Source organism: Hemiscyllium ocellatum, chromosome 42 (genome assembly GCF_020745735.1).
Source record: "Hemiscyllium ocellatum isolate sHemOce1 chromosome 42, sHemOce1.pat.X.cur, whole genome shotgun sequence".
NCBI lineage: Eukaryota > Metazoa > Chordata > Chondrichthyes > Orectolobiformes > Hemiscylliidae > Hemiscyllium > Hemiscyllium ocellatum.
This window is the reverse complement of record NC_083442.1, coordinates 16,374,969-16,389,292: the sequence shown is the minus strand read 5'-3', so window position 1 is coordinate 16,389,292 and position 14,324 is coordinate 16,374,969. Positions and strand designations below refer to the sequence as shown.

The window sequence follows — 14,324 nt, the reverse complement described above, 5'->3', positions numbered from 1 at the left end:
ATAGCAAATCCAGTCAAGATGGTTCCCATGGATATCTAAGCAATACCCTCCCTAAGATTGCAAGTAACCAAATCTCATTGAAACTTTGCCTCCTTTATAAGGGATTCTAAATCTTCATGTCTGAGGACCTATCCTTGGAATTCCCATAAGAACCAGTCACTGAGCCACTGATTGCTCATGTCCTGCCTGTTGAATCTCTAATCCTGAGGCTGTGTTCTACTGGATTCCCAAGGTTGCACTTCAGCACGCATTCCTGGGCACAACTCCAGCTCTTTCACACTGAGACAGATAATCCAAACTGGCACTGCCCCTGGCTTCTCTGGACTCCCATATTTACTGCACCAAGCAAACATTGCCTGCAGGCTTCCCTCACCCTGAACTCTCAGCTGCTGTGAAATATCAAATGTTCCCATGGTTTATTCTGAGCTCAAACTCCCAGCCACCTTCTGTTGCTTCTCAGCTCCTCACAACTTCTACCAAGTCTGAACTGCACGGAGACTGCTGGCAATGGAGCCCTTGCTGAATGGAGCCTTTATTCTGATGTTGTGTGACCAGCAGTTGCAAGAAGGTTCAATCATTTCTGACCAACACCAAATCAACTTCTCTGACTCTCGCTCTCCGACTGTGATCTGCTCTTCAGTGAATCTTGTACCGATTAAGGTGACTTATCAAAACTCTCCAGGAAAATTCCATCATTTTTTAATAATCATAGATTCATAGAGATTTACAGCACAGAAACAGACCCTTCAGTCCAACTTGTCCATGCCGACTAGATATCCCAACCCAATCTAGTCTCACCTGCCAGTACCCGGCCCATATCCCTCCAAACCCTTCCTATCCATATACCCATCCAGATCCCCACTAAATGTTGCAATCATACCAGCCTCCACCACTTCCTCTGGAGCTCATTCCATACACGTACCACTCTCTGTGTGAAAAAGTTGCCCCATAGGTCTCTTTTATATCTTTCCCCTCTCACCCTAAACCTATGCCCTTCTAGTTCTGGACTCCCCCAGCCCGGGGAAGAGACTTTGTCTATGTATCCTTTCCCTGCCCCTCATGATTTTATAAACCTCTATATTTTATGTTCAAGGATGAGTTACCTTTATTCAATTATCAGCAAAAATCAGCATTCTTAATATGGAGTGTTAATATTCTTAATGTGTAGCCTTGTCCCTGTTTCTGTCTCTTGCTCCAACTTACGCTGATGTTGGGACCACTTTCTTGGGTGATTTATTGGAAACCTGCAATAAGCCCAGTTTCTGTCACAGGGAAGAATTGTATGTTGCCATCTCCCTATACTGGAACACGGTGTGCTCTGAAGGTAACATGTCATAGAGAAGTTACAGTCAGATCTTTGGGAAATGGGTTTCGCCACATGAGGCAGGAACAACTGCTTCAAGCACTGGAACATCCTGTGGTGAAATGTAGCAATCCTACAAAGCGTAAACAGATATAAGCAAACCTGATTTGATCTAAAAGGCCAGCCAAACGATGACACTTCTAACAGTACAGCAGTGTCTCGGTCATGCAGTATCAACCTAGATTGTAAGGTCAAATCTCTAGGAGATGACTTGAACTCCCACAGTGAAAATTAGGATGGTCCTGTTTTCATTTCATCCAATTTCTGGGTTTGGCACTCCATCCTTTTCTACATCCTCATTGTCTCACACTTCCCATATGATTGTGAAAGCCTTCAACACTCCTTCCCTGATGAGTCTGTGCTTCTCCACCCTGCCCCAGTTGGTGCAATTACTGAGTGTTCACTGCGAGTTTCTACCATGTCCAAAATTAAAACTGTTGGGTAAGATTATAGAACTTGTAGATCCTCGTGTGTGAAACTCTGTCTTGTGTCATACCTCCCTAGGCCGTTTCGCTAAGACACTGGTTGCGGCATCCTATCACATGACGTTTCCAACTGTGGACCTTCGCAAAATAGAATTGGCTCACAGTTTGCAATACGGGAATGCTGAAAATCTATTTCGCAGTACGATCGATGCAATGCTTCTTCATATTACACGAGTGAGGCTCAGTTGCTGTCCCGCATTGCAATCTGTGATCTGTCTTTGCCATTCTGTTTGTTTGGCTTGAGGAACCTACACTGCATCTCTCACTGTATATCACTCAAACCTGACACGTAAAATCACAGCTTAATATTTATCCATCAAAACCCCAACATCAGCTATTAACAGTTGGTCTATAAGAGGGAAATTGATTGTTGGTCCTTGAGTTTCCTAAGTGTAAGATATGTTCTGCAAAGGATTCCCTCAAGATTATCAGTTGAATCTCAGCCAATCCGGAGAATAGCTGTGCAAATTTAGCCAAACCTATTTGCCTCTTTCAACATCAACCATTAACACCTATTCCTCATCTGTTTCACTCCTCTACTACCATTAGCATTCTATTTGTACTTTGATCTGAACACCCTTTCCCATCTGTTCCACTTTCTCCATGCCCTCACTTTTTCCCGACTGTATGAAACCTGTCACTTTTCCAGATCTTTCAAATCCAAAGGAGAGTCAAGAATTCTGAGGTGGTGCCTGGTCCAATCCAGTTCAAGGAGCAGCAATCAGCTGTCAGCCCCTCCCCTCGATGTGTTACATCCCTGCCACCTGATTAGAATACTTACAGTGTGAAAACAGGCCCTTCGGCCCAGCAAGTCCACAACAACCCTCTGAAGAGTAACCTACCCAGACCCATTCTCCTACGTTTACCCCTTCACCTAACACTATGGGCAATTTAGCATGGCCACTTCACCTGACCTGCACATCTTTGGACTGTGGGAGGAAACCGGAGCACCCGGAGGAAACCCACACAGACACGGGGAGTTTTAGACATCCATCAGGGATGCCAGAGAAATGGCCTCGTCCATTTTCCAGTTGGACACTGCTCAGGACACTGGGGCCCTCAAACTGGGCTTCACCACGTCAAGGTTTATGCTGTCAAAGCAGAATAATGAAGTCAATGTTCCTTCTGTCGCAAGGCAAATTGTGGCTTTCAGTTAATCAGGAAAAAAAGGAAGTAGGCGGACATTGAGGAAACAAAACACGCAGTTCCTTGTAGTTTAATATACAGGCATTAGCTCACCATGACATGATCACCGTGACAACATCACCAGCATGGTCTCCCCATAATTAAAGTATCAGGAAGATATTGAGTCACTGGGTTCAATCCCCAATGGGTGCTGAGGGACATGATCTGAAATAACATGGGTGATAGGGTGGGCAGGTGGGGGTGGGGGGGTGGGGAAGCTCAGTATTCATGGACAGGAAACTCCAGACATTTCCCGGGCCTTTATTTTCTCAGACGCCTAGTACTTGGTTAGTGAACCTCTGATGATGCTCTTCAATCTAATTTTGCTGTTTCCATGAGAGGGTGAGTGAAAAAATGGGAAAATTAGCCACAACCTTCTAGCATTGATTGTAGGAAGGCGATACAGACTGATATATGCAGGTTGAGGCATTTACAAAGATTGGTGAAAAAGTATTGTGTTGACACTTACCTCTCATCCACTTGTCAACAGACAGTAGCCATGAAGGACTCGGTTTCATAAACCTTCGAAGGTTCACATTTCCATTCTCATATAAAGGGGCAACTGAGTAGAATTTTTCTCCTGTCATTAGAAGTCAAACACACACACACTCAGTGAGTACGTCCCTGATCTCTGAACGACAATGAACGTCAATTGCAAGGGGACCCACCGTCAACCAGTGAGGTGAAGCCGTGTTTCGGACTGAAAGGACATACTCCTCGTCCAATCGGTTGTCCTCCTCCATTAATGATTTCACTGAATGTGTCGTTAATCTGTAAAAACATTGCTGTTCGTCAGCATTATTACTTTCAAAAATTAACAGGTTGAACACACATCATGCCATGGCAAATAATTATGCGGGAAGGAATTTTACATCGATAGAAAGAGTTGACAGGGTGGGTGAAGAGCGATGCATCTTTGTCTTGTTGCCTCTAGCAATTCCCACGTTGTTGTTCCAGGATTCACCGGAATCTGGTTACATAGCAACCTAACAGTGATGAAACAGGCCATTTGGCCCAATGGACCCACACCGAACAGTATCCCACCCAGACCTATCTCCCTATCTCTGTAAACCTGCATTCCCCATGGCTAACCCACCTAGTCTGCACGTCTCTGAACACTATGGGGCAAGTTAGCCTGGCTAATTCCCCATTATTTGCACATCTTTGAACTGTGGGAGGAAACCGGAGCATCCGGAGGAAACCCACATAGAAGCAGGGAGAATGTGCCTCACAAAATATTTAATTGAAGTAAGTGTGCTCAGAAACAGTGCAAAAGTAGTTGAGCAATGGGCTTATCATGATTTAATTGCAGCCTTTGAGATAATGTTTGAAACGCACAGCTATATAAAAGGGAGCGTGGGAAACTAGATTTCTTTAAAAGGAGGAATATCATTTTCCTCAGATTGATGTCAGAGCCCAGTGACATATTTCAATGGAGTTGATGTTATTAAAGTGCTGGTTTGTAAATGAATAAGATAGTCGCAAGGAAATTATTTGGAATATTTTCTTCATTACCGGTTACTGGATCTCCTTGAAAGTGCACAAATCCGAAATCCCGGAACTCCCTCCTTAGCAGCACTGTGGGTGTCCGTACACCACTGCAGTGGTTCAATCAGGCAGCAGCTCACCACCAGCGTCTCCAGGGCAACTAGGGACAGACAAATAAATGCTGGCCCAGCCTTCGAGGCCCACAGCCCATGGATGAAAAGCCCCCAGAGTACCTGCCCTGTCCCAGTTCTCTGCCCACACTGCCCTGGACCTTGATACTGGGAGATACACCAGCAGAGGATGGAGCTGGGGTCATTTCCCAGCTCTGGCTGGTTCAGAACCACTTGGTATCTGGCAGTAATGACACCATAGACGGGAAAAATGGCAAAGTGAGTAGTCACTGGCTCAAAAGCTGAAGAAGCTCATTCCCCCATCAAGCACTCAGGGGAGGTGTGGGGAGGCTGGGCGAGTGGGTTAACTTTGATTTATGGGGAATCTCAGAATAGCCATCCAATATTTAGCCTGACCAACAGGAGGGCTGTATAACAGATAGGAGATCTAATCCCATCTATGTACGTTTTCACCCAGATATATCACTCAGCCCAGTCTGCTCCAGCTCCCTCCATCTTGTCTCTCTTTGGCCAAAGCATTAAGGTGGAAGGCTGGGTTTGGAGGAATAGACATTCAACGTCAGCCAAACTATACTTACGAGTGACCAGCATTTTGGATTCCAGGCATTGTTCCCACACAGAAGAAGATGGGTTCTGTTGAATCTTTGCAGGACCATGATAACATTCTGACAGTTCCCCTGAAGTTAAATGCAGATCATGAATATCATCAAGGAAACAACAAACTGAAGAAACTAATTATAAGCGCATTTGTTCAGAATATGTTCTGACAGGCTTCTCTATAAATGATGTGAAAAGTCTCAATGCCAACTCACCACAACACGCCCAACAAACTAACTGCACGATTCCAACCTCGCTGCGGTGCCAACACTTGACACACATGTGCGCATGCACACACACACAGATACACACACACACACACACAGACACACACACACAGACACACACACACACACAGACACACACACACACACAGACACATACACACACACAGACACACACACACAGACACATACACACACATACACACAGATACACACACACACACACACACACAGACACATACACACACACAGACACACAGACACACACACACACACAGATACACACACACACACACAGACACACACACACAGACACACACACACAGATACACACACACACACACACACATACACACACAGACACATACACACACACAGACACACACACAGACACATACACACACACAGACACACACACACAGACACAGACACAGACGCGCACACACACAGACACACACACACAAGCACACGCACACAGACACACACAGACACACACACACAGACACACACACACAAGCACACACACACAGACACACACACACACAGACACACACACACAGACACACACACAGACACAGACACAGACACACACACACAGGCACACACACACAAGCACACGCACACAGACACACACAGACACACACACAAGCACACACACATACACACACACGTGTGCATGTGCACCAAGGCACACCACGAAGTGTTAGTTTCTTTGGATAACCATTTCCCAAGGCACAACTTCTCACAAGCACCAAACTCCATTGGCTCACCAGACATCCAATCAGGGTTCACTTGACAACTGGTGGCCATCAGCAAGTAGGATATGGACAGCTGGCCAGAAGGTTGTTCAGTGTTGACATTGACAGTTCTGAGGGAGGCTGGGATTCCACAAGCTGGGGTCAGGGGTCAGGGCCCAGGAGTTGAGGGCAGGTGCTGCTGGGAGCTGGGGAGAAGTGGGCCTGGGAGAGGGGGGAAAGCAGGCTTGGGGTGAGAGGAAGGCAGGGGGTCAGGTGCTATGTATTGAGAGTGGGGAAGGGAGCAGGGTGCTGGGGTTGTGGTGAGGGGATGGGAACCTTTCGGAATCCTTTAATTTTATCTTGAGTTGAGACCAATGGTTGGATTATTCCCTTTCTTGGAAACACATAGGTACCAATATGAGGTGCTCAGAAGGGTAAATACTGATCCATTGTTTCCTCTCCAGACTCCGGGGTTAGCAAATGAGGAGGCTATCGCTTGGCTTCAGGGACTTGGTGGAATTATTAACTCGCTTCATCCCAATAAGGTGCCCTCCATCGAGGGGTCTCTGGGAGGTCAGAGACTGTCAGTGCCAGGCTCCCAACTCATGTAATTCTGTCATCCGTTTATCCACCTTTTACAAATCAGGCAAACTCCTGCTCACAATTCACGAGATGCCCCCTCACTAACAGCTCCATGTGATCACCTGGTTATGGTAAATCACTGAGGAACAGTGTGAGAGTTCAGGAATGGTGCAGGAACGGCAGCTCTGATCGGGGAATGGGTTTATCTATCCCACAGGAGGATGGTTTTGCCATTGTAATAAGTCAAACACGAGAAAACGAAACTGGATAAAAAGTCGATTATAAAACAGGCACAGAAACTTGCAAGAGATATCTTTTAACTGTTGCATTTCAACAAAGTGAAAGAGGTATGAATGTTTTTCAGAGTGTAACTTACCAAATTCTCCTTTTGACAATTTGTCATGGATTTGTTATCCACAGGCACTGCAATCTGGAAAATGAAGAGAAACGCTTGTAAGAGATTGATGCTGTGTAATGTTCTTTCATATTGAAAAGTAACAGAGCTGATTGAATGTGGGTCGAGAGTGTGTTGTTGGGTGAGCTGATTGAATGTGGGTCGAGAGTGTATTGGTGGGTGAGCTGATTGAATGCCATTGTTTCACTATGGACAGTCCAGCCCCAACAAATATCACCAACTCAGTGTTTTAATGAGAAAGTAGCACCTTACAGTGGGTCGTACTGACGGGTTATTGTAGTACATTTATATAGTGCCATTCAGGCTGTTCTAAAGTCACCTTATGGCCAATGAATATTCACGAAATGTCACTGAATTAATTTTAGAAACACAACTGCCAATTTACACACAGCAAGCTCCCATGAGTAGATTGGTCAAGGGGGCAGTAGGAGGAGGTGTCCGCGAGCTGGCGTTTAGCCTCAGCGGTGTAAAGGTCGGTGCACCAAACTACACTCCTGAAGAAGGGCTCATGCCCGAAACGTCGATTCTCCTACTCCTTGGATGCTGCCTGACCTGCTGTGCTTTTCCAGCAACACATTTTCAGCTCTGATCTCCAGCATCTGCAGTCCTCACTTTCTCCCATGAGTAAATTGCCTGTTTTATTGGTAAAGGGATAAATATTAACCAGCATGATGTCATGCCATTTTTCACATTCATCTGAGGCAGCGAATGGGGTACCAGGACATGGCAGAGACACTGTGCCCTGCTGAACACCACACCCGCCTCCCCACAATATACTACATCACTAGTTTCACCCAACAGCACAGCCCCAGAAGGTCAGAGTGAGGGTGGATGCTCAGGGTTAAATCTCAATGAAGCATCATTGTTGTCACTCATTGGCTGGATAAGAAAGTGAAAACATTACCTCATTTGTCCTGTTTTAAAATAATAAACATGAGATTGGCACACTAAGTTCAAGTAATTAATGGAAAGAGCTGTGATTCCTAATTCAGAAAGCTCTCTGAAATGTGCTGTGGTGTACAATACTCAAGCAGCTCTTTTGGAATTTATATCATCACTGCTTATCAGTGTAATGACAAGGAAACAAAAGCTCAGAGTTTCCAAATGCTATAAATATTGTTGAGAAGTGAATACTAGATGGACATTTCCTCTGAAATATCTGAGTAATAACGAAGCCTTTGTGTTTTAATAATGAATATGATTAACGTGCTGTCAGGTTCTCCATCATTAATAAAACTCCATCATTGATACCAGTCACCCTGTTCATTAACCTATCCTTTAAACAATTGGTGAAATGGTCAGACGCGGCCTTAGAAAGTCTTCTTTCCAATGGGACGAAGCAATAGGCGCAGAGCAAATGCTGTTCATTGTGGGTCACTCTGGAACGAGAGGTCCTACCTTTAGGGCAGATTGACAACTAATTTTTCATTAATGGTCTTGAATCTTTGGAATTTGCTCACCCAAAATGAGGTGGTTGCCAGGATTGAAGAAGGGGACAGACAGATTTTTAATTAATGTTGGTTATGGAGAGCGAGCAGGACAATGGAGTTGAGAATTAAGGATAATCCAAAGAGATTCTAGAAGTACATTAAGAGCAATTAGAGAGAGAACATGGCCCCTTCCAGATCAACGAGATGGTCTACACAATGAGCCTCAGGAGGTTGGAAACATAACGGATATTTTCCTTCAGTTTCATCTGTGGAGAAAGGGACAGAGGCTTGAAAATTTGGGAAAATAAATGCTGATGTTTTGAAAACAGCTCACATTGCCAAAAGAGGAAGTGCTGTTGATCTTAGAAAACATAAAGGTGGGCAAATCTCCAGGACCTGATCAAGTGTATTCCAGGACATTGTGGGAAGTTAGGGAAGAAATTGCGGGGCCACTAGCAGAAATATTTGTATCATCTATAACCTTGGGTGAGGTGCAGGAAGATTGGGAGGTTGTGCTTTTGTTTACGAAAGGCTGTAAGGAGAAGTCTGGGAACTACAGACTAGAGAGTGGTGGGTAGGTGTTGGAGGTGATCCTGAAAGATGAATTCGCATGCATTTGGAGACATAAGGAATGATTAGGGATAGTCTGCAAGCTGCGAGGGGAATCATTTTGCACATGCCTGATTGAGTTTTCTGAGACAGTAACCAAGAGGATTGATGAGGGCAGAGTGATAGATGTTGTTTACATGGATGTTCGTAAAGCTTTTGACGGGTTTCTGCACAGTAGGCTAATTAGCAAAGTCACATGGGATTCAGGGTGAGTTTGCCAGTTGGGTACAAATTTGGCTTGATGGTAGGAGACAGAGGGTGGTGGAGGTCTGTGACCAGCAGTGTTCCGCAGGTATCGGCAATGGGTCCATTTTTGTTTATCATTTATACAAATGATTTGGATGAGAGTATAGGAGGCATAGTTTGTAAGTTGGCATATGACACGGAAATTAGTGGCATAGTCAACAGGCTATCGAAGATTACAAAGCGATCTTGATCAATTGGCTCAATGGACTGATGGAATTTAATTTGGATAAATGCGAGGCATTGCATTTTGGTAAAACAAATCAGGGCAGGACTTATATAATTAATGGTAGAGTTCTGGAGAGTGTTGCAGAACAGAAAGACCTAAGGGTTCAGCTACATAATTCTTAAAATTTGCATCACAGGTAGACAGGGTGGTTAATAAGGTGTTTAGCATGCTTGTCTTCATTCTCAGACCGGAGGAGAAAGTGAGGTCTGCAGATGCTGGCGATCAGAGCTGAAAATGTGTTGCTGGAAAAGCGCAGCAAGTCAGGCAGCATCCAAGGAACAGGAAATTCGACGTGCAGCGGGTCAGGCAGCATCCAAGGAATTTCCTGTTCCTTGGATGCTGCCTGACCTGTTGCGCGTTTCCAGCAACACATTTTCAGCTTCATTCTCAGACCTTTGAGTATGGGAGTTGGACGTCGTGTTGAGGTTGTACAGGACATTGGTAAGGCCTCTTCTGGAGTACTGTGTCTAGTTCTGGTCACCCTGCTGTAGGAAGAATATTATTCAGCTGAATAGAGTTCAGTAAAGATGTGCAAGGATATTGCTGGGAATGGAGGGTTTGTGTTATAAAAGTAGGCTGGATAAGCTGGGCTTTGTTCCACTGAAGCTGAGGAGATTGAGGAGTGACCTTATAGAGGTTTCTAAAATTATGAGGGGCATGGATAAGGTGGAGGAGTTTAAAACAAGGGAATATGTTTTTAAGGTGCGAGGAGAAAGTTTTCGAAAGAACATGAAGGATAGCTTTTTTTACTCAGAGATTGGTTGGTGTATGGAATAAACTCCCACAGGAAGTGGTGGATGCAGATGCAGTTGCAACATTTAAAAGACATTTGGATAAGTACATGCACAGGAAATGTTTGGAGGGATAAGGGCCAAATTCAGGCAAATTAGACTAGTTCTGTTTGGGAACATGGTCAGAGTGGACTAGTTGGGCCGAAAGGTCTGTTTCCATGCTGTATGATTCTCTGACTCTATGACTATGAGTCCTTGAGATCATGATGGTAGTAAATGGCTCAAGGGGTTGAATTATTCAATCCTGCACCTCATTCTTATATAACAGCACATAGTAAACTCTGTGCCAGAAACATTGCTGAAATAATTGACAAGTATGAAACTACCACTCATGCTACATGTCCCCACATGATTCCACATGATCAGATGTAAAATGCTTTCCTATGTTTTACAACACAGACGAACTACGTGCCTATGTCTGCTTCTGCAGCTGTGAGTTTTTAACTAGATCTTGCACTTTTTATTTGATCACAAATTGTGCTGTTTCAGATGGTTGGCTGCACTATTCACAGCTGCATATAATTGGTTTCATTTTGTCTCTGCTGGATTATAGGAGATCCTGGTGCCTTTCCCAAATCATTACAACAGGTTTGTTACCTGCACTGGGCCTGGGATTTAAATATTACCCAGTCCCAAGAATCAATTGCAGAATCATCATCCTGCTCGAGGTAAATATATCTTTTGCTCCCCCATTTAAAGAAAGCCAGACAGCCTACTCAGTCATTTCTCAATCTGACATAGTTGCTATCCAGCAGCAAGCCTGATTCATCAGAATCTCAAAAAGTGTGGTGCTGGGGAAGGCACAGCCGGTCAAGCAGCATCCGAGGAGCAGGAGGGTCTGAACAGCTTATGCTCAAAACATCGACTCTCCTGCTCCTCGGATGCTGCCTGACCGGCTGTGCATTTCCAGCGCCACATTTTTTGACTGACTCTCCAGTGTCTGCAGCCCTCACTTTCTTCCAGTTGACTATGACCTTACTGCAAAGCCTCTTTCGAGGATGCCCACCTTGAAGAACGTCTCCTCCTCCCTCATACTCCTGATGAAAAGCTTATACCCGAAATGTTGACTCTCCTGCTCCTCGGACGCTGCCTGACCTGCTGTGCTTTTCCAGCCACACTCTCGACTCTGATCTCCAACATCTGCAGTCCTCACTTTCTCATCACCGTGGGCGGCACGGTGGCACGGTGGTTAGCACTGCTGCCTCACAGCGCCAGAGACCCGGGTTCAATTCCCGCCTCAGGTGACTGACTGTGTGGAGTTTGCACATTCTCCCTGTGTCTGCGTGAGTTTCCTCTGGGTGCTCCGGTTTCCTCCCACAGTCCAAATATGTGCAGGTTAGGTGAATTGGCCATGCTAAATTGCCCATAGTGTTAGGTGAAGGAGTAAATGTAGAGGAATGGGTCTGGGTGGGTTGTGCTTCAGCGGGTCGGTGTGGACTTGTTGGGCCGAAGGGCCTGTTTCCACACTGTAAGTAATCTAATCTAATCTAATTTCTCTCAGTGTCTGCTACTTGAACACATTATCTGTTGGCCCAACCTGTTATGAATGCACTATTGATTGCCATCAAGTCCTGGAGTGGGAATCAAACCCAGAGCTTTGGATGTAGATTATTATCTTTCATTACCTTTAATTTTGTGGTTAAAGCAGGGAAGGTGAGGATATAATAATGGAAAGGCACAAGCACTTTCTTTGAGTTTTAAGAGACTCAGTAAAATACCAATGGATAACTAAAAATGAACTAGTGCAAGGCAACAGTTTGGTGATGGTTGGAACACTTCACGTAATTGAGGTCACTACTGAGGGAAGAGCTTTAAAGGTTTGGTTGATAAACAGATTAAACTAAAAGTAAACAGTGATGTGTACAGGCAGACAATTCCGAGAGAGGTAATTATCCTGATTAGTGTCAGCTAACCTACATTTACTGCAAACGGAATTAGCAATGTTAACTTGGTCCTGCTCTCCCATTAGAGATGGACAGAGGGAGACAACGGGGTCACCAGGCCTCAAGTGAAGAGTTAGGGTGAGGTCACTTCAGCCAGTCTGGCCACTGAACCTGCACTGTCAGCATCACGCTATTTTACAAACCAGCTGTCCAGCCAGCTGAGCTATCTGACCATCCACAGCTAAGACTTGCACAATGTTTTCCAATGAACTTCAGCTCTTTTATTCAATGCTGATTATAAAGTGCGATCAGTACCCTACCCTGACCTTCACTCGTTCCTTCCTATTAAAACATTTGACAACTAAATCCTCATTGAAGTCTAAATAATAACTACTCCTCTTCCCACAGCTTCAAGTAGTTCTGCAGAGTTTTGTTATGTCCCATTCCCTGACCTATATTATTCTCAGATATAAATGAACAATGTCCCATTGATAGAACTATATTGTGAAAACATGTATCATTTCTGGAACAGTGATTGGAGATTTGTAAAAGCCTGAATTTAATGTGAGTGAAAGGTGGCTTTGGGCATTCAAGAGACTAAATGCTTCAGTGGATAGTGCTCCTGCCTCTAGAGCTCCCAATGTTGATTCCCACTCCACAAGGAACGGCTGAGGATCCTGGGGGAGACTTAAAAGAAACTTACAAGATAACACATGGCTTGGAAAGGGTGGACGCTAGGAAATTGTTTCCGTTAGGCGAGGAGACTAGGACCCGTGGACACAGCCTTAAAAGCAGAGGGGGTAAATTCAGAACAGAAATGCAGAGACATTTCTTCAGCCAGAGAGTGGTGGGTCTGTGGAATTTATTGCCGCAGAGTGCAGTGGAGGCCGGGACACTAAACGTCTTCAAGGCAGAGATTGATAGATTCTTGATGTCTCGAGGAATTAAGGGCTACGGGGAGAATGCGGGTAAGTGGAGTTGAAATGCCCATTAGCCATGACTGAATGGCAGAGTGGACTCGATGGGCTGAATGGCCTTACTTCCACTCCTATTACTTATGGTCTTATAGGACGTGTTGGCTATGGAAGAACCCAGCGACTGGGGTACAGAGAAGCCAGAGAGCATTGGTGTCAGCATCCAGACGGTAGAGTTCAGAACAGGAGTGATATCTGATTGTATAACCATCTCCCACATCTGAAAAGGGAATGACAATATGAAGAAATGATCCAGCAATGTTATGACAAGGTGTCCTTGTATTGTTGCAGGGTTAGGAATCAGGAACTACAGGCCAGTGTTCTGGGCACATGGGTTCAGATCCAACTATAGCAGATGGTGAAGTATTCAATAAAATCGAGACTGAAAAGCTAGTTTAATGATAACTGATGTTGGCGATAAACCCATCTGGTTCCGTAATGCCCTGTAGGGTCAGAGATCCCTTTGCCTATCCCTATTCCAATATCATCAGGCCAAGATGTGACTCTACAGAAAACCAGAGGTGTGTGATGACAGAGGCCGGTATCCATCACCAAGTCCTCCTTTATTTAAACATGAATAGCCTTTGACTATAATCCTGCCTCATACAGTCAGACACCAGAGTGTCAGCTTTGATGTTCACCCTTTTATGAGAGAAAGTGAAGACTGCAGATGCCGGAGAGTCAGAGTTGAAAAGTGTGGCACTGGAAAAGCACAGCCGGTCAGGCAGCATCTGAGGAGCAGGAGAGTTGACATTTCGGGCATAAGCCCTTCACCAGAAGCATCCTCGAATGTGGCCTGACCACATTCCTGATGGAGGGCTTATGACTGAAACATCGACTCTCCTGCTCCTCGGATGCTGCCTGGCTTGCTGTGCTTTTCCAGCACAACACATTTTTATGTCAGCCAGGGCTACCTAATTGGAGCAGATTAACAGCCCCAATCAGGGGAGCTCATATC

The 14,324-nt window shown here is 45.0% G+C and overlaps 1 protein-coding gene across 1 annotated transcript in view; it reads right to left on the bottom strand.

Annotated features, from left to right (window-relative positions):
- LOC132834865 (semaphorin-7A-like) overlaps positions 1-14,324 on the bottom strand; it is a 50,193-nt gene that overhangs the window by 16,108 nt on the left and 19,761 nt on the right. The window contains exons 3-6 of the mRNA XM_060853968.1: positions 7,169-7,222; positions 5,231-5,329; positions 3,702-3,804; positions 3,503-3,613 (exon numbers count right to left, since the gene is read on the bottom strand). Coding sequence (XP_060709951.1) covers positions 3,503-3,613; positions 3,702-3,804; positions 5,231-5,329; positions 7,169-7,222 — 367 coding nt within the window. The remainder of the gene's footprint in view (positions 1-3,502; positions 3,614-3,701; positions 3,805-5,230; positions 5,330-7,168; positions 7,223-14,324) is intronic.